This window comes from Trachinotus anak, unplaced genomic scaffold (genome assembly GCF_046630095.1).
Source record: "Trachinotus anak isolate AG129_WGS33_773 ecotype Australia unplaced genomic scaffold, CSIRO_AGI_Tana_v1 ptg000007l, whole genome shotgun sequence".
Lineage (NCBI taxonomy): Eukaryota > Metazoa > Chordata > Actinopteri > Carangiformes > Carangidae > Trachinotus > Trachinotus anak.
Genome location: NW_027273858.1, coordinates 25,754,146 through 25,773,946, shown reverse-complemented (window position 1 = coordinate 25,773,946; position 19,801 = coordinate 25,754,146). Strand labels below are relative to the sequence as shown.

At 44.1% G+C, this 19,801-nt stretch overlaps 1 protein-coding gene and 1 long non-coding RNA gene across 5 annotated transcripts; one reads left to right on the top strand and one right to left on the bottom strand.

Annotated features, from left to right (window-relative positions):
* Positions 1-982: 982 nt before the first annotated feature.
* On the bottom strand, positions 983-19,702 carry nvl (nuclear VCP like). Of its 4 annotated transcripts, none has more exons than XM_071481624.1 (24): positions 19,544-19,702; positions 18,742-18,817; positions 17,326-17,396; positions 16,998-17,050; positions 16,701-16,791; positions 16,521-16,581; positions 15,114-15,359; positions 13,312-13,417; positions 12,998-13,074; positions 12,721-12,855; positions 10,644-10,745; positions 10,406-10,523; positions 9,659-9,803; positions 8,871-9,144; positions 8,154-8,375; positions 7,568-7,672; positions 6,737-6,799; positions 6,451-6,570; positions 6,069-6,168; positions 5,264-5,370; positions 3,112-3,188; positions 2,849-2,940; positions 2,080-2,177; positions 983-1,173 (listed from the first exon to the last, which is right to left on the bottom strand). In XM_071481624.1, the coding sequence occupies exons 2-24, from the start codon at positions 18,799-18,801 to the stop codon at positions 1,129-1,131; spliced, it is 2,568 nt and encodes an 855-aa protein (XP_071337725.1). In that variant the 5' UTR covers positions 18,802-18,817; positions 19,544-19,702; the 3' UTR covers positions 983-1,128. The 4 variants fall into 4 exon arrangements, with proteins under 4 accessions (XP_071337725.1, XP_071337727.1, XP_071337726.1 ...); XM_071481626.1 differs by having other exon boundaries at positions 8,154-8,372; XM_071481625.1 differs by having other exon boundaries at positions 13,312-13,414.
* On the top strand, positions 1,083-2,715 carry LOC139623402 (uncharacterized). The gene is made up of 2 exons (XR_011691500.1): positions 1,083-1,216; positions 2,044-2,715. It is a non-coding gene; the product is annotated as an uncharacterized lncRNA (long non-coding RNA).
* Positions 19,703-19,801: the final 99 nt, after the last annotated feature.

Sequence of the window (19,801 nt, the reverse complement as noted above, 5' to 3'; positions counted from 1 at the left end):
ACATTTACAGCGTGAGAAGAAGATTAAAACCCTGCAGACTGGTTTCACAACAGTGTGAAACCCCGGCTCTAGTTCTGCTCTGGGTCCATTGTCAGTCACACAATGATGAAACAAATAAGGGCTGCACTTCTGTTGTCAACCCAAATGTCATGAGCTGTATTTTTACAGTGCTCAGACAGCTCAGGACAGACATTTAACACAACCAACAGTCTGCATTCAGTTTACAGGTATGACATCACCAAGGTCCAGGTATCATGCCTGTACTCTGTCTGCAGTGTAAGGTTCAACTGTGTCAGCATGAAGGCTGCACGTCCAGACACTGGCTCATTCACACTCTCCACCTGCAGAAGCAACACATCAGTCACAGGAAACATGTTGCTGTTTTTAACCCACTGACAGAGTCACTACGCCGTGGTACCTGACTGGCTTCCTGAAGTGTGGAAGATTGTGTGTGTGCTGCACAATACACATATTCTCTTTTTAAAAGGTGTGTTACCAAAGATCAGTTCTGAGAATGCTTACAGGTGATACAGTAATCTGATACCTTATAACAGTTCCTGTCTCACGATGAACACAATGTGATGAGTCAGCTGAATGGACAGGTTTCAAATGCTCACAGATGTGATGCCAAAACAAACATCTGTCAGAACAATAAAGAAATGCCAGCTTTAGCTCCTGTGCTCCGTGTGTCAGCAGTTTCGTTATGCATCAGATGGTTTGTAAAGTGTGCGACGCTGCACGTCGTTGTGAGACACTGGTTCCACTGTCTGCCGGTGAACCCTGGGAGACACATGTTGGATGTTGATGATGACAAACTGAGCAGAAACTACCTGGTTAAGACCTGCGGTGTGTGCAGTGCAACTATCAGTGACGTGTGCAACTGAATGAGTTGACAGACTCAGGGTGAGGTCACACTCAGCCCTGATAGCAGAACAGTAGCTGATCTGATAACAGCTACCTCTTCTATCAGAGAACACGCTTGTTTCTTTCCACTCACTTTTTTTTTTATTACAAAAGCAGAGGCAGTTTCATGATCCATCCAGAGTAAAATGTGGAGAAATACATGACATGTAATAATCAACTGGTGAAAGTGGAACAGCTGCTGGAGGATGGTGGCTCTGGTCTCAGTTATCTGCTGAGGGATTCTCTGAGCTGCTCGTACGTCCTCTGGTCCTGCACAGGGAACAGAAGGGAACAGAAGCCACAGTCACTGCAGGTTGGTGGACACACACACAGACACACACACACCAGGAAGCTGAGCAGCTTCAGAGGGATGTGAAGCAGGACGTCGGTCCCGCCTCTCCCATCACCCCTCACAACACACACCAGCTGACTGACCCCTCTGTGTGACAGTCTGTGGATCCTCAGTCCACACCTATATTTGTTGCTGGTGTTTGAGTCTGATCCCTGCAGCATGAACGATTATTTTCAGACAGTGTGGAGGAATTGTGGGCAGAGTAGCCGACAGCTTAATGTCACAGTGTTGAGTGTGGACGAGTCAGACTGGTTCTCCTGGCTACTTGCTAGCAGGAAGGTGATGGGACAGTGATCTGAGAGACAGTGGAGCGCAGAGCTGTCTGCACTATCTGCAGCACCTGGAGAGCTGCAGAGTAGTGGACACACTGAGCCACTGCATTACTCTGTGAGGTGTGAGGTGCTCTGTCCCATGATAGTGAAGCAAAATCTAAATCTGGTATGAAAAGTCTTGTTGACTTTAACTTTGATCAGATGTTGATTTCAATAAATTCAACATTTTCTCAGCTTGAAACTATATTTTCTGTTTGTGGAAATGTGTAGAAACACATTTGAGATTTTTTTAAAAGCAAGGTAGAAGAATAAAAAATTATAATTATGTAAAGTCTAATTATTGTTTTATTTCATTCTTTTTTTAATAGCAGAATGTTAATGTGACAGAAAAATGTTCAAAAAATGTTTTAGTTGTTTAAGAACAAGGCACAAGACACAGATGATGTATAGAAACCTAAAGAGAACAAATACAATTCTGTTGATATTTTCTATTTTCCTTACTGTCATTTTTTTCAGGGTCGACGTGTCACTGTTGACACTTTTTTTTTTTACCTTTTTGGACACAGATGGACGGACTTTCTTGAAGGCATCCTCAAAGTTGTGTTTGCTGACTCTGATGTCAGCGACAGCGCCGGAGGAGCATGTGTGACCTGTGTGTGACAACGAAAGCCTTTAACTCAGAGAACAGAAGCATGAGACCCCGTCCTGTGAGGTTTATGATGATTCCTGTCAGGGAAAGGTTCCTGCAGATGCTGTTTTCCAACATGTTAACCAGAGCCACTAAGTAAATGCAGGAGCTGTCGTCCCTCTGTGGTCGGGGCCGGGAGTCTGAGGAGACGGGATGGAGCTGTGAGGATGAGAATGATCAGCTGTAAGGTCTGACCCTGATATAATGTATATTATGATTTGCCACTGTACAAATAGAAGTGAAGTGAATTGATGTGGACTTGGCCTCGACTTTATCTTGACACTGCTTTAGGCTTGAGTGGTCCTGACCACAGCCTTAATCTGAATTTGCTAAAAACAGGATTGCACCACTTTATTAACATGATAATCAATCAGAGATAATTGATAATTGATCAGAGTTGAAGATAACCTTTAACCTCGACCCTGTGAGGTTGTGCTATTGCCCAGACTGACTGTAAATAAAGAAAGACAGTGATGTTAATAAACCGTAAATGAATTCTGTTTAGGTCCGTGAACCACATTAAACTCCACAGTGAAAGTGAAACCATGGGAATTTCCAATCAACACATTTGCACACGGCCTCAGGGCTCCACCTTTAAATACTGAACAGGTTTACAGAGGTGAGTCAAGTTACCAGAGGAAGCAGCTGGGGAATTCTGGGACTTGAGGTAGGCCCTGAGGGCGTTGACAGATGCTTCCCTCACTAACGCAGTCAGGTCAGCACCACTGGATCAAACACACACATAAACACACAGTTAGACTCATCAGGATCAGCCCGGTCACTGCTCAGACCAAAAACAGGACAGGACAGACAGGAGGAGTGTCTGAGGACAGCTGCTGCTTCCAGCTGCTGCTTCCAGCTGCTGCTTCCAGCTGCTGCTTCCAGCTCAGACCTACGTGAAGCAGTCACAGCGCTCGTCGAAGGCGATCTCTTCCAGGCTGACCTCCTGCTCCAGCTGAGGTTTGGTCCCCCCCTGCAACATCATCAGTGTCCATCAGTCTCAAGTCTGAGAAGATCAACAGCTTTTCATCTCTCTGCTCTCAAACATGTTCTGAGATGTGTTTAGTTTGGTCCTGCTAGGGTTGTCACGATACCAGAATTTCAGTAGTCGATACCAATACCTGTGATTTTCCACGATTCTCGATACTAATTCGATACTAATTCGATACCACAATTAAAAAACAACAACAGGGGGCCCGATGACGGAGTGGTTAGGGCGCGTACCACATGAGCAGATGCTCTTAGCAGCTGAGCGCCGGCCCGACTCTTTCCTGCGGGTCATTCCCCCTCTCTCTGCCCCTGTCCTGTCACTCTCTGCTGTCCTGTCAATAAAGGCAAAAAATGTCCCAAAAAATATCTTAAAAAAAAACCCAAAACAAAACAAACAAAAAAAACAGAACCCATGTACTTTTAAATTCATTAATTTATTGAAAAGTGCTTTAAACTGTCAAGTATTTAATACCACTATGAAAACAAGCAATACTGTGCTTTATGGTAATAAATAACAACAATATTCAACTATTTACATTCAAAAAAGAACAGCAGTGGCATGGAGCCATAAAACAAACAATATTCTTCTTCTTATAAATATGCAGATAAATAACTAAACTACAGTGGTGTGGAGCCTGATCTCACATCACTAAAACCTCTAACACCAGCCACTGTTTGCATGTCGGCTTGTTTGCGTCTAGAATTGCTCCGTATTCATCCGCCTCCGATGCAAAATATTTCCACTCGCGACTCTTCGTACCTGCTTCGTCACGGAGCCGACGTGTTGTTTCCGCTCCCCCCTGCTGAAGCCATTGTCATTGGCTCAGGTTTTCTTCTTCAGCGCCGCTGACTGCTCTGTGCTGCTCACACGCGGACACTGCCCCCGTCACTTCCGCCAAGAATCGACACGGCTCGCGAGGGAAAAGTTGAATATTCGGTTCTGACGGTTCCAGAAAAAAGGTATCGATGTATTTTTTGCGTGTTGGTATCGAATTGGTACCGGAAGTATCGGTTCTTGTGACAACCCTATCCTGGCCCATCAAAACCTCAAGAACCACACTGCCTTTACACATCACGGCTTTCAGACTTGTGTTCCTGGCAGCACTGCTTCAGAATGAATTGCTGCACGACAGCAACAGTTTGTAATTGGACAATTTGGATGTCAATCAAAACCCTGTCAAAACTGTAGTTATGAGATCTAGTTTGAGTTCCAGTTACTCTTCCCTTCCAAATATAATCGAGATAACTGTAGAGATGACAATCACCAGCATCGTTCTTTTTATTATAATAATAATAATAATAATAATAATGATAATAATAACAACAACGATAATAGTAAAAATAATGATGATGTTTATGATGATAATAATAGTAATGATGATGACGATGCTGATAATAATAATAATAATAACAATAATAATGATAATAATAAAAATAATAGGTGCAGCTATTATCACTGCTGTTTAATAGTGTTATTAATAATAATAAGTATCAGTCAGTCAGACACAGCTTGAATACAACACTTCAAACAGCTGTTCTTGGTCTCTCTGTATTATTTGGCACTAAATAAATAAATCAAACAATAAAACTGAACTGATTATGATAAGGAGGCAAAACTAAATGCTACTGAAAGGAGAACTGTGTCTGGACTACAGCAGCACTAAATCTCTCCCAGCTTAAACTTCTGACAGTCCCACCACCACATCTGATGTCTGTTAAATGACTCGTCTCATCTTCTCCATCAGACACTGGACTCTGTGTCTGGATGTGTTGAGTTTCAGCAGCACTCAGTTTCAGTGCTGCTGCTGTCAATGCTTCATGTCCAGTATCAATGTCCCCTGCTTCATTTCATCACACCTGGCTTATGTTTACCCATCGATCTAATATAAGTCTTTGAATGAAGTTTATTGATAAATAAAATGTATGATATGGTACGTGGCCTCAAATAAACAAAATAGAAAATATCTGGCTGAATAAGACAACACATTATTTTACTTTCACCGTGTCACTCCTGTCCTCTGACCGTGGGGCCTCTGTGTGTCTCTGGGTGACATGTACCTTAGTAATAGTGAGCAGGATGGCGTGGCGGTCGGCTGGAGGAGGCAGACCCACATACAAGGTTTTATCCAGACGACCTGGCCTCAGTATGGCAGGGTCAATGATGTCTGAGAGAGACAAGACAGTAACAATCATTTTCTGAACAACAGTGGGAAAACCTTGATACAGGCTGAAAATACTTTTTAGATTCTGTCATTTTCATGGAAAAATGCAGCAGCACAAGTAAAAAAACATCTCAACTGACTGATCCTATACAATTCTAATACTGATGCATCACTGTATGAGCAGCTGCTATAGAAAGTAGTTTGTTTACTGGTTTAGTCCAGTGGTTTCCAACCGAGGGGCCACGTCCCTCCAGTGAATCTGAGTGGTCATCAGGTGACGAATGGAAGAGGAACAATCTGTTGTTTTTCTTTCCACTGGGTCTTGAAAATGATTGACTTTTTTTTTTTTTTTTTTTTAATAAAAGAGGCCACAACTCAATAATGTTTGGAACCACTGGGCTAATGTTTAATGTTTAGTAAGGCATTGTGTTGTAGAAAGTTACACATTTTAATGTCAAATCTTCCAATGAAAAGTTAAAGTTTAACTCTATAGTGAATAAAATACTCAAATATACTCACAACTACATCTAAATTGCACTTAAGAATGACACTTAAGTAAACTATGCTTAGGTTCCTTCTTCCACTGTTGGACAGGGTCTTAAAAACAGAACTCTCCCTCTCTGAAGCAGCTGGAGGCTTCAGCAGGTCTCTGGTTTCCCAGAGGGGTTCGGGTCTGACTGGACCCGGACCTGGACCCGTACCTGGTCTGTTGGTTGCAGCCATAATGAAGACCTGTCTTCGAGTCTCTAAGCCATCCATCTCCGTGAGCAGCTGGTTGACCACCCGCACACTGGCTCCTGACTGAACACACACACACACCGGAGGAGTCACATGATGTATTGGAGGCTGTGCAACAATATCAATGCAGTACTTCTGCTTTTATTCCCATTATTTCATGAATTGAAATAAAAGTTCTTTTTTTCTCCACACACAGAGCAAAGGATTGTTGAAATTTGTGTTTTTGAGCCAGACCAACCTCCTCTCATAGGTGACAGTCAGATAAACACAGAGGGGTCCAAAAGTCTGAGACCACTTTCTGTACAATCTACTCTCTGTCTAATAACTGAAGTCCATCCCTCTCACCTCATGGCCCGAGCGGCGAGGACACAGAGCATCAATCTCGTCAAAGAAGATGACGCACGGGGCAGAGTTGCGTCCTCTCTGGAACACCTGTCGGACAGCTCGCTCACTCTCTCCCACATACTACACACACACACACACACACACACACACACACACACACACACACACACACACACACACACACACACACACACACACACACACGGGTTACATTCAGCTGGTTCAGATCTGGATCTGAACTGGATGTGAATCGGCAGCCTCCACTACACATGATCATGTGACTCACCATGTTGAGCAGCTCTGGTCCCTTGACAGAAATGAAGTTGAGGCCTGACTCATTGGCCACAGCCTGTCAGGAGAAGCCAGTGAGACACAGTGAGACAATGAGGAGCTTCACTCTCTGAACATGTGGATCCCCTGAACAAACACATTTCATCACATTCCTTAACCCGGGAGGTGATTCTGTTTCCTGCAGGGTTGTCCCAACATGCAGGGATCTTCCAGGAAGGATGGGAATTTTGTCAAAACACTCTGGAACTATTTCTTGACAGGGAGCCCCTCTGTCTCCAGCTACAGAGCAGGAGCCGCAAACAGCTGGTGAGCAACCTCAGCGTGATGTCATAACCTCAGGACGCTGCACACAGACTGCACCAGCTGTTTAACAAGAAATAGCTCCAGCACGTATTGTAACCCCCCCCCCCCCCCCCGAAATCACAATTTGTCATTTTTACATTTACATTTGCAAACAGATTAAACAAAGAAGATATTTCCTGTTCATCAGTGAGTTGATGTTCGGTGTGTTTTGAATGCTGGACAGAGCCGGGCTAGTTAGCTGTCAGCTGTTAGCTAGCTAACATTAGACTAGCTGCTAGTCTAATGTTCAGAGCCGCTGCTACAACTGGGATTCTTCACAGAGACAGAACTCTGAGAACTAATCTAATCTAGATTAGCCATGAGAGATCAGACTAAACTGATCATTTAGGATCAATACTAATCACTATGTCAGTTAGCTGAGCAACACTAGATGTAAATAGTTTCAAACGGCATTAGAGAGAGATGACAGTGTTGTGTTACTGAGTGAACTCTCAGGTGGGATTGTGTTGCTGTGGTGTGGAACCTTGGCAAGCAGTGTCTTCCCGCATCCTGGAGGTCCAGCCAGCAGCACTCCAGACGGAGCACTGAGCCCCAGAGCCCTGAACTGCTCCGGAGAGCGCACTGGAGCCTGCAGGACGGACACACACACACACACACACACACACACACACACACATTACAGTGACAGTGAACCAGGTCAAATATCTGCTCATCTCGTTCACATGGATGTCGTCAGTACATGTGAGTAATTTGTATCCAATAACCTGTGGAGAAAACCCACTGATCTAAGGATAAACTAACTGCACCTACACACTGAATAACATACGGCCACACAGCAGAGAGCTCCTTCTCCCACAGGCCTCAAATATGACAATGAACGGGTTACACTAAGTACAAGGTAACAGTTGAGAAGATGAAAGATGAAGACCACCCTCCTCACATCTGACTACAGTCTGTGAGCAGCTGAGGGCCATGTTATGACTAATGATATGAACATGAGAAGCTTCGTCTCAGGGAATTTGTCCTTCAATTTAAAGGACAGAGATGAGGATGAAGCTCATTCTTAGTCTGAATCATGGATGTTACATGTGAAGAAACCTGCTGTTTACCAGTATGGCCATGGTGAGCTCCTCCCTAATGTCCTGCAGCGCTCCTACATCATCCCAGGTGACATCAGGCACCGTGGCAAAGCCCTCCCTCTTGGCTGAGGGCTGCACACTGGCCAGAGCGGCCTGGAAATCTGACATGAGGATGGACAGGCCGGCCAGCTCCTCCTCCGACAGGGTCCCAGCATCCTTCAGGAGGTGCAGGAGGTGACACAGCTCCCCCTGCTGGACAAAGCACACAGTGAATCAGAACAACACAGGGAAGCAAAACAAAAGACAGTCATCCCCCAGCAAAATTCAAAAACACAGAACTGGAAACTGCTATCATTCTCAAACTAGCTGCTATGTCTATGAATAGTTTGCAGCGGCAGCCTGCAGCAACTACACCAGCCTGCAGAGAGCTTTTAATTTGAAACAACAGATACAGGAAGCGGAGACGTGCAGTGACACCTGAGAGAGAGAAAGAAGAGAAGAACAACTAATGTAGCTTTAACTAGCTAATAACTTAATGTTAGTGTCTTATTTATTACCGCCTGTGCACCACACACACACACACCACCCAGGTACAACAACAGCCTTCAGATAAATCCCACTAGACTGACAGTCAGTCTCTTTACCATTCCTCTCTGTCACTGCCTATCATTCAGGGTGTGGGTGTGTGTGTGTGTGTGTGTGTGTGTGTGTGTGTGTGTGTGTGTGTGATGCAGGAGCTCCTCTTACATGCAGGACACCCTGTCCAGACTCTTCCTGAGGTGCTGGGTTGATGTCTCCGTCAGCCTCAGTCTGAACACTGTTCGTTAACAGCTCTTTAGTGGAGCCTTGGTTCTGTGGTGTTCCTCTCATTTCCAGTAGAACCCTGTTTACAGCATTCATGGCAGCTTCACGGCACAGAGCCATGAGGTCGGCGCCCACGTAGCCTGGGGTGAGGTGGGCCAGCTGCTGGTAGTCAAAGTCCTCCGGCAGCTTCAGCTTTCGACACAACGTCTTCAGGATCCTGATGGAGCACAAAGTGTCAGTCCAGACCCTCATTCAGTACATGCCTCAGTTCCCTGAAATCAACCCCTGAAATCTCACTGGCCACCCCAGATATGATAGGTAGTTGGTCAAGTTCCTCAACACAATAAGGGACAAATGCTGGTCAGTCAATGACGACGGCTGACTGAGTCTGCCATTTCCAACTGTGACATCTGATCTCTGGTCAGTGGACATTTGACCAAGAGTCATAAAAAAGGCTCAGCGGCTTCAGACAGAGAGCTGCTGCCTCACTGGACATGTTGAACTGTGACTGTAACTTGTGTGAGGGTTTTATATCCATGGGCCAAACTCAAATTTCAGAAATAAACCTTGCAGGCAGCTACTGTCAGTCACAGCTGAAGCTGAGACAAACCCAGCACGTATGGAACTAGAAATGTTTCTGGAGACTAATAATCTATTAGTTAATTATCATGAGTACAATATTTAGCATGACAATGTGGATTATCATCTCTCTATAGCCATGTATGTCCGACCTGAGACGAGCTGCTTCATCCGGGATCCCCAGGCAGATCTCTCTGTCGAAGCGTCCAGCTCTGCGGAGGGCGGGGTCCAGGGAGTCCGGCCTGTTAGTGGCACCGATGACCAGGACCTGAGCTGTCACTGTCAGACTGTTCAAGTCTGCCAGGAGGCAAACAACAGAAGAACAAGTTGAAAAACAAAACATTTCACCCGCTGAAGTCCTGTGAAGTGATGCTCACGTTCATGTCACATCCTCCAGCTCCTCAGTCGGTCCATTAGTGGTCGCAGATTTCTGAGTGTGTGTGTCTGTGTGACACTGCAGAACATTCGCATGACATACACATGGGGCAGAGGTGATGGCATTAGTTTGCGTCGGTTTTTCACATTCACCAAACTGAGCGTCCATAGGTCCATTCAGATCAACCTAAAACCTCCAGTCAGCTATGATCCAGTTACTATCACACACTTCCTGTGACTGTCGAATCTATGATAAAGACTTCAAAATGAAAAAAGTTTGTTCAAGTAAAAATCAGGAACAAGTTGTTTGTTCCTTCAAGATTCAAACAGGGAGAGTTTCTGTAAAGACACAGTGCTAAAACCTGTGCACTGCAATGACTCCACAGTCAGTGGTTCTCTATATGGCCCATCAGCATGACCTCTGCTGATTGGTCAGTGTCAGCAAGATGAGAGTCAGCTTGTTCCTGTAAACATCACATTTCCTCAGGGAGACGTCATGTCTCTCTGAGGGCAGAGCATCGTACCGTCCATGCAGGTCAGCAGCTGGGCCACAATCCTCCTCTCCATGTCTTTAGAGGCCACCTCCCTCTTAGGGGTGATGGCGTCTATCTCATCTATGAACAGGATACAAGGGGCGGAGCTCTGTGAGGGGAGAGAAGAACCAATGACAATGAACACTATTCATCACACACTAGTTATACTGTATGAACAGAGGAGCGTCCCTTCTCTTTCTCATGGCACAAAAGAAGAAGAGCTACTGACCACCGCCAAGTCAAACAGCTCTCGGAGCTTCTGCTCAGACTCCCCAGACACTCCAGACACCAGCTCCGGAGCAGACACCTTCAACATAGGCAGCTGCAACTCCTACAACACAAAGTCACAGCGCTTTACCCAACAAGCACACAAAATAAAATACGCACAATCTTCATTTTAGTTGGAAAAGTGGCAGTTTTACTCACTGTTGTCGTTTTGACCAAAGATACTAAAGTCTGAACAAACATGAAGCAAACATTAAAGGTAAATGTGCAACGGAAACCGAAAACCAACAATAACCACTCAGACCTAAGAAACCTGTTTTCACAGGTTCAGGTACATTGATCACTGAATAATACCTGACTGAGGGACTAGGGCTGGATGATCCATCCTGGTCATATACTTATCCAGATATGTGCAGCATGAATATCACAAGAGAAACGGTATCTAACTTCTCTCAGCCGAGTGTTCACACACATTCAGAGCCTCCATGTTCAGACAGTTGACACAGCAGAAGGAAACAACTGAATAAGAGTGTGAATACCACATTCATACTGTTGCATGTCATAGAAGACAATGTTGAACAGGTCACACTTTACAAAGTTCAGTTCACAGAGATTAAAATGAATTAGTTCTTGTTCATTTCTTCTGTTATCTAAAATTCTTTTTTTAGATTCTCCCCCTACCTACTACCTCCTACCATCCATCCTCAGCCCTCGCTCATGACCACTTCAAAACTAAGGAACCGCTGTACCCTCATCAGCCGCTTTATTAGCTACACCTTGCTAGTACCAGGTTGGACCCGTTTTGCCTTCAGAACTGCCTTAATTCTTCGTGGCATAGATTGAACAAGGTGCTGGAAACATTCTTCCGAGATTTTGGTCCATGTTGACATGATAGCATCACACAGTTGCTGCAGATTTGTCGGCTGCACATGCATGATGCAAATCTCCCATTCCACCACATCCCAAAGGTGCTCTATTGGATGGACCCATGCTTTCATGTTGTTGATGCCAAATTCTGACCCTACCATCCGAATGTCGCAGCAGAAATCGAGACCCGTCAGACCAGGCAACATTTGTCCAGTTTTGGTGAGCCTGTGTGAACTGTAACCTCTGTTTCCTGTTCTTAGCCGACAAGAGTGGCACCCAGTGTGGTCTTCTGCTGACCTTGGTTGTAACGAGTGGTTATTTGAGTTACTGTTGCCTTCCTATCAGCTTGAAGCAGTCTGGCCATTCTCCTCTGACCTCTGGCATCAACAATGCATATTCCTCCAGAGAACTGCTGCTCACTGGATATCTTCTCTTTTTCAGACCATTCTCTGTAAACCCTAGAGATGGTCGTACGCTTCAACTCAACCAGTCGTTTCAAATTTGTCGCCGATGTGGCTGATTTATTTTTTCAGACCCAGTGGAGAATTTTTTTTGGGAATCTACACGATATCTGAACTGGCTCCAGCAGTGGCAGCAGCTGTGTTGTCTGTACTGTTGTGTTGCCTGCCTGGACACGATGTATGCCAGGTGCTGTAAATCCTTAGGTGCTGTCGTTTTTTCACAGATGGCAAACAGGTTTTATTGTGCATTGCCACCACCTTTTGTTTCGTGACTTCACTTCTACGTTCATTAGTTACAAACAGACACATTCAGTTCACATTAACCAGACTCTGAACACGTTCACTGATGATTCAGTAATCCAAAGTATTTACAACACATTAATCAGATAGGATCTAAGGGAATAGGTTACACATGTGATCTGGATTAGAAGACATTTTAAAAGTTACCTTCCACACACTTGTGAGGAGGACACAGTGGTAAGTGAGAGTGGAGAAGAACACAAGGTCTGTGATTTGGTGATGAAAAAGGAATCATCCTCTGTTATTTGGAAATGATTAAATATCTTTTATCTATTTCAGTTTTTGAAGAAGGCTTAATTTTTACTGTTGCTACACTTAAAAGTTCAAATAAGTATGAATCATGTTATGTCGTGTGGCTATTGAGGTATCTGGCATAAATTCTGAGCTATGAAATTTTATCCATACGGTGCAGCCCCATCAAAAAACAAACCACCACCTTCTTCCAGTACTCACACCAGCCACAGCCTGGGCCAGCAGGGTCTTTCCACAGCCAGGGGGTCCGTGGAGGAGGAAGCCCCTCGGAGGAACCATTCCCAGATGCTGGTACACCTCTGGATGACGCATGTGGACCAGGAGCTTACACACTTCCTGCAGCAGGTCAAATAATACAGAGTGAAGATTACAACACAAATGGATAATATAACATATGCTCAGCACTAAATTAAAGCCCCATTGTAAAGGTTTCACAAACTTCTGCAGCGAGAAACAGACAGCAGGTCAAGACACTAACCGTTAATGTGTCTTCGTTACCTCCTACATCTTCAAACTTCAGAGTGGGATACTGCAGCTCCAGGGACTTGGATTTAGCTGAGAAACAATGCATCAGAAGAAATGAGTGTGTAATGCAACATAGTGGAGTGATGAAGCAATAAAATAACCTGAATACACACACAATATAATAAACAAAAAAACTAAAACATTCATCAAAAATAATAAAAATGAATTGTTAGTTGCCACTGTTTTTCTGTTGAAATTCAGTCGGGACTCCACTGTTGTCTCAATAACAAGTCAAGAATTTGTTTTTCAGACTGGATAATGACGCACCTTTCTTGACCAGGGTCTGAGACTCTGTTGGTTCAGTGGAGCTCTTTGTCCGTTTTTTAGACTTCCTGTGAGATTTCTCGGGCTCCAGCATCGACACATCTGTCTGCTGGGGACACAAACACACGACAGCTGAGCTGAGTCGCACCAGCTGAACACACAGTACAATGTAGATCAATCAGAAGGCCACACACAGACTCAGGAGTCCACACAAACCTCAGTGTGTTCATAATGTACACGTTGTTGTGGTAATAAAAACTTGACAAGAGACAGCAACATTTTATAAAGGCAGAGTTTCAGTGAATGTTTGGTTTGTTGGTCAGAATCATCATCCCCCACAGAACAACTGTTCAAAAACTCAACTCTCGTGTTCACACAGGAGTCCAGGCAAATGAAAACGAAATGGACTCAAGACGTCACACAACAACAAATCTGCGCAGATGAGGTTGCTATGGCAACACAGGAACCATGGCATACACTGGTGAAGGTAAAAGAGGAATCTCCCTTGATGTTTGAACCAGATGAACCTCGAACCTCCTGAACCTGCGCATGTGGATCTGTGACACAGTATCAGTACACTGAGGTGTGGATTCAACTTATATTGAAGTGATCGACAACTGCTCTGATGATCAATCAATCATTTATGATAATTTCTGTGCAGAACTGTCAAACTGTTGATGGTTCCAGTCTCTCCAGTCTGAGGAGTGTGGACTGTGGGTGCTGCTATAATAACAATGCTATACCTATTATTATTATTATTATTATTATTATTATTATTATTATTATTATCATCATCATCATCATCATGATAACAACCAGTTTGACAGTGCTAATACAGCTGTTCCAATCCCCCCTCCTCCCCAACCACCACCACACTGTAAAGTGCCTTGAGATAATGGATGTTATGATCTGGTGTGATATAATATATGATTACATGTCCATATGAAGCTGCAGCTGTAACAGCCTCGCGGTTTTATCCCTGCGCCAACCAGTCAAGTTGGAGGAAACATGGTCACAATCTCCTCTTCTTCTGTTCCACTAATCATACTGATGCATAACGGTCAGAGGTGTTTTTGCAGAACATTCTGATGTCACAGTGAAGATGACTTTTGACAGTTTGGATATAAAATGTCATGACGTCATCATTTTATCCCGTTAGAAATTTGTGTGAAATTGTGACACAATTAGTGTAAGAATTCCTGTGTGGTCACTGCCACTGTCTTTTGTTGAATATTGACTCATCTGCATACAGACACCCTCCATCCTCAGTCAGATGTGCAGGTTTCTGCGCTGTGAAGAGCAGTGGTTGGAGAGTCACCTGCTCGCAGCGCTAAGTTAATGACAGGTCATTAACTCACCAGGAAAGAGCAGCACAGCCCAACTTGGCTTCGTGTTATTCTTCACTTTTATCTCATCACAGAAAAAATGCTTTCAAGTTGTCAAGCTGATGTTTTTTCTAAACGAAGGCTGTGTCTGAAATCACTCACTGCTCCCTTCACAGTCCACTATACAGTGAGTTCACCACTCTGCAGTGCTGTCTGAATGTAGTGAGAATTATCATACCCTATATAGTGGACTCATAGTATCCCACAATGCATCATAAAAAGTAGTGTACAACCGATGGTCACTAACCAAGCAATATGTACCATCATGCATTGCACTGGTGGTTAAAGACTGAAAAATGATGCATTGTCCAAAAGTGTTTTTCAGTTTTACTGATGAGCTCAGTAGAATGTCTGAGGACAGGTCTGAGTGTGACCTGTCCTGTATCTCAGTGCACGCACTCGCTCTCCACAGGTACATACGCTTGCTGCTGTGTTAGCTGGCTCCTCCTCACACAGGTCGATGAGGACGTTGTTCTTCTCTGGGCCTCTTCCTCTGTCAATGAACCAGCCTCCTGTAGAAACCAGTGTCCCTGCACTGGGAGGGGGGGTGGCTGTGCTGACGGGACTGCCGGCAGCAGGCTGCTCCCTCCGGGGCGAGCAGGTGCCGGGATCAGGGTTTCCCTTCCGGTAGAGAGATGTGAGAGAGCTGTTCATGTGGTTGGTGGGCTGTGGGTGGCAGACACAGTGAGGAGAGGTCAGAGCTCATCATTTCAAACAGTCCAACATTAGGGAAATGTGCTCGTTCACTGTCAGATGAGAGAGATCCAGGATGTGTTCAGACTTCACACAAAACATAACGAGAGTGAAACTGTCAAGACACAGAATTTTAGGTTTAAATGTCTTTTTTTTGGCCACAATGTTTTCTCATAATTCCTCGTCAAATTTTTTTAGGTGTCATCTATTTGTCAAACTGCTACATCTATTTGACATTAAATGACATTAACTGGGCAGCCTCTTCTTAACTAAGGACTCAATATGTGGAGAAGAGGGGCTAGATGAAACCACAAACCCTACATTTGACCAAAAACCTTGTGTGTAAATATGTGATTACACTCAATCAGCAGACAGTGGGGTTTGAAGGAAACAATGAGATAAACTTCCCCGGGTCAGCGATATAAATACAACCCTGTTTCCACAAAAGCTGGGACACTGTGTAAAATGTGAATAAAAACAGTAAACCCATTTTAACTGAAAATAGAACAAAGACAACAAATCAAATGTTGAAACTGAGAAATGTTATTGTTTCATGAAAAATATCTGCTTTTGAATTTGATACAGCAACATGTTTCATAAAGTTGGGACAGGGTCATGTTTACCACTGTGTTCATCACCTCTTCTTTTAACAGCACTCTATAAACGTTTGGGAGCTGAGGAGATCAGCTGCTGGTTTTCAGAAGTGTTCCTGAACCCATGCAGTGATTTCCACTATAGAAGCATGTCTGTTTTTAAGGCTGAAATTCACTAATCCTTTGAATTTTACATCAAGGAACACTGTTTTTAAACTGTTGCACTATTTGCCCACACAGTCTTCACAGAGTGGTGAACCAGGTGTTTTTTTAGCATTACACAACTTCTCCAGTCTTTTGTTGCCCCTGTTACAACTTTTATGAAACTTGTTGCTGCATCAAATTCAAATTGATTTCAGATTTCAGCATTTCAACATTTGATATGTTGTCTTTGCTCTATTTTCAGTATGGGTTTACATGATTTACACATCATCACATTCTGTTTTTATTGACATGTTGCACAGAGTCCCAGCCTGTCTGTAAACAGGGTTGTAGAATCCCTCATCTTTCTCTCAGGTTTAAGCTCCACATGATTTCTTACAGTGTTCTCCAGAAGGTGGTCATCAGTGTCAGAAGACTCCTCAGAGCTGCTGCTGCCTTCACTGTGAACACACACATTAGTTGTATGAGCAGAGCAGAGGTGGGGGGGGTGGGGTGGGGGGGGGGGCTGGTTTAGAGCCCTGAGGTGACAGATGTAGTCGTGCTGTAGTGTGTCCTTTACCCATCGTCATTGTGGCTGTGCTTGGCTCTCTTAGCCAAGTGCTTGCTCTCCAGATGATTCAGCCCCGACTCCTTTAAGATGGCATCATACACTGGAAGAAGCAGCAGTCAGGTCACAACTCTTCACACCACATGCTGACTGGTTACTGTTTCCTCAGTGATACAGAATATTTCTTTTATCTTGACATGAGGTCTTTTCACCTGTGATCACATGAAAATAACGACACTGGAAAAAAAACAAACACTCCCCCTGAAACACATGTGAGCCACACTGTCACTGTGTAGTAAGGCCTCTTACCTTTCTCTACTTGAATCCTGAAAGCTGTCTTGTTTCTTCTGCCGTACTCCATCCTAAAGAGACAATAACATCTTTCTCACCAACATTACAGACACACACATCCTGGGACACCAAGCTAACTTCCTAAAAGGCCAGCAAGGGAGGGGCCTGCGGGTGTTTCATCTTTACAGAGAGAAGAGGAAGTTAACACCTTCCACGAAAAAGAATAACTTCTACACATTTCAGTAGAAATGTTGGTGCTGATTTATTGGGTCATTTTTCGTGACAACAACAGTGCAGGACACACTTCAGAAGAGCTGAGCTGAGTGGCTGCTGTGACGACACTTGCCTGTAAAGTCTCTGAAGCTCCAGGGCCATGGCTGAAAGGTCCACATATTCACTGCTGCTGGACGCAAGGTACTGAAACACAATTCACCATCAAACAGGGTCAAGATGACTGACATCAGTGTCAGATATTCAGACCCGGGCTCTGATCTCTCTTAACAACTTCAAGGACCATTCCAGTGATTTTGCACCAGTAAAGCCTGAGCTCTTACTACTTCATTTACCAACAGCCATTGCAGAGTTAATGTGGCGTGGTCATTTTTAAACGAGGGGAATTCCTTCTTTCCAGGGGACGGTTCCACCTTCCATACAATGACTGTTGAACCGTATGAGTTTGAGCCAGAGGATGCTGAATAGGAAGTGCTGCTGTCAGGAGCACTGGGACCACTGGGACCACAGCTGGAGGAGCTGGGACCACAGCTGGAGGAGCTGGGGTGACACAGTAGTGTATGTGTGTGCAGCCATCCTGATTTCAGCGCTCACCAGAACCCCAGGGTGTTGGACACGTGTCAGCTGAGGAGCCGATGTTTTCACTAACTTCACTAAGTTCTGTCGGCACTGCGTCAGAGTTGAGTCGTTCACAGTCACGAGGTCTCTGCCCGCACCTGCTATCTCCTCTAGGGAGCTGAGGCTGTATTCTGGATGTTGGACTGAATGAGCCACGACCTTGTGCTGCTTATAGCATCTGTCCGTCTAACTGATGCAACACAGAACTACTCAGAAGGAAGGTGTACCTCCACCACTGTTTTACAGCCAAGCTATAAATGCTGACATGCGTTTTGTAAGGCAGAGCACTGAACTTTAAGGTGGGTGCATCACCTGAAAATTTCATTTTGAAAGTTTAAAGGATTCTGCCAAATATTACAGAAGCTAAAATAAGACTGCATGTTTTGGAATATGACTGTCACTAATGGAAGGGGTGAGTGGGTGGTAGTTATTAGCTGAAATATGCAAAATCACTGGTACGTTCCTTCAACAAGAAGAATTACAGTTCATGCAAGAATAAGAGCAGACCTGAGCTTTTACGTTTTATCACACCACTGTTAAAACCAGGGAAAACACCAACCCTATGTGGCTCCTATAGACCAATGTCACCTCTTAATGATGATCTCAAAATTCTTTGTAAGGTATCAGCTCTATATTTTTATATGTGCCTTCTTGTTCTGTATCTGTGCTGTTCCTGTGCTCTAACTTACAACTTAAAATTCAATAAAGAAATGTTTGGAAAAAAAAAAGAAAAAACGTAACACTGCCACATTTATCACATTTTTCATGTCTTAATGAGGGTGTGCTCTAAAAACATGTGATCAGGTGTGTGTGTGTGTGACATGATGGATTGTAGTGGAGGAAAACTGCGTATCTACTGTAACTGAACTGAATGCCACACCCACACCCACACAGACGTGGGAGACACTTGTACCTGCTCCACTCGCTGTCGGAGCCGACTGTCCAGCCAGCCACCACCACCTCTGTTCTTCATGTCTGTGCCTCTGAGCCTGCAGCAGGACAGACAACCACAGCAAGCAGCAGCATTAATTCTACTCTAAGTGTAAAAAAAAAAAAGATCTGCCTTACTTGCTTTTTCCCAGCTCTGTTAAGTGAATCTCACCTTGAGCTTGGAAAAAGCTGGTCAGTGAACTATGAGTTGAGAATATAAGTGGTCACAGATATGTGTTCCTAAGGTCAGCAATGCACCTTCCCAGTGATGTTACAGCAGTCAGACACTCATGTGCTTTCAAATCATATTCATAGATTCTCATTACATTTATAGAAGATTTCTTTTTAAGAGAAGGATGATATAATCCAACAGTGTTGAGACTGAAGCAAATCCTCACAAATGATTACATGTGTTAATACCCAGGATCATTAAGGAAACATTGTTATGAGATTATAACAAAGAAAAGACATAGCCAGAATTACTATCATTCAGAAATATTCCAAAGAGCTACAATATGAACTGTATATGGGTGTGATGCTCTTCTACAATCACAGCTTGTATTTTTCTTTCCTCTTCTCAGTGTGACACTGGGTTCCGTGTGTTATCATGGCTAATACTTAAATATGGCTAACATGCCAAACATGAGGGGAATTATCAGCAAGCAAACATTTTTCATCGACTGGCAAGGAGACAACATGTAAGGAGACCGACGGGACTTCATCAGTGAACCCAACATGTCCTGTAGCGACGGCTCAGCACTGGTTATACAACACCGTCCACTTACCTCTGCACCACATCACCGAGGGCCCCCGACCCCCGAGCTGGACCGCCGAGCAACCGGGACTACACTCCACAACGTGACTGCGAAACACACTCTCAACCCGGAAGCGAACAGGAACGTATCCGGTTGAGATTCTTCAAAATAAAGGAAAATCTATCTATCTGTCTGTCTGTCTGTCTGTCTATCTATCTATCTATCTGTCTATCTATCTATCTATCTATCTATCTATCTATCTATCTATCTGTCTGTCTGTCTATCTAT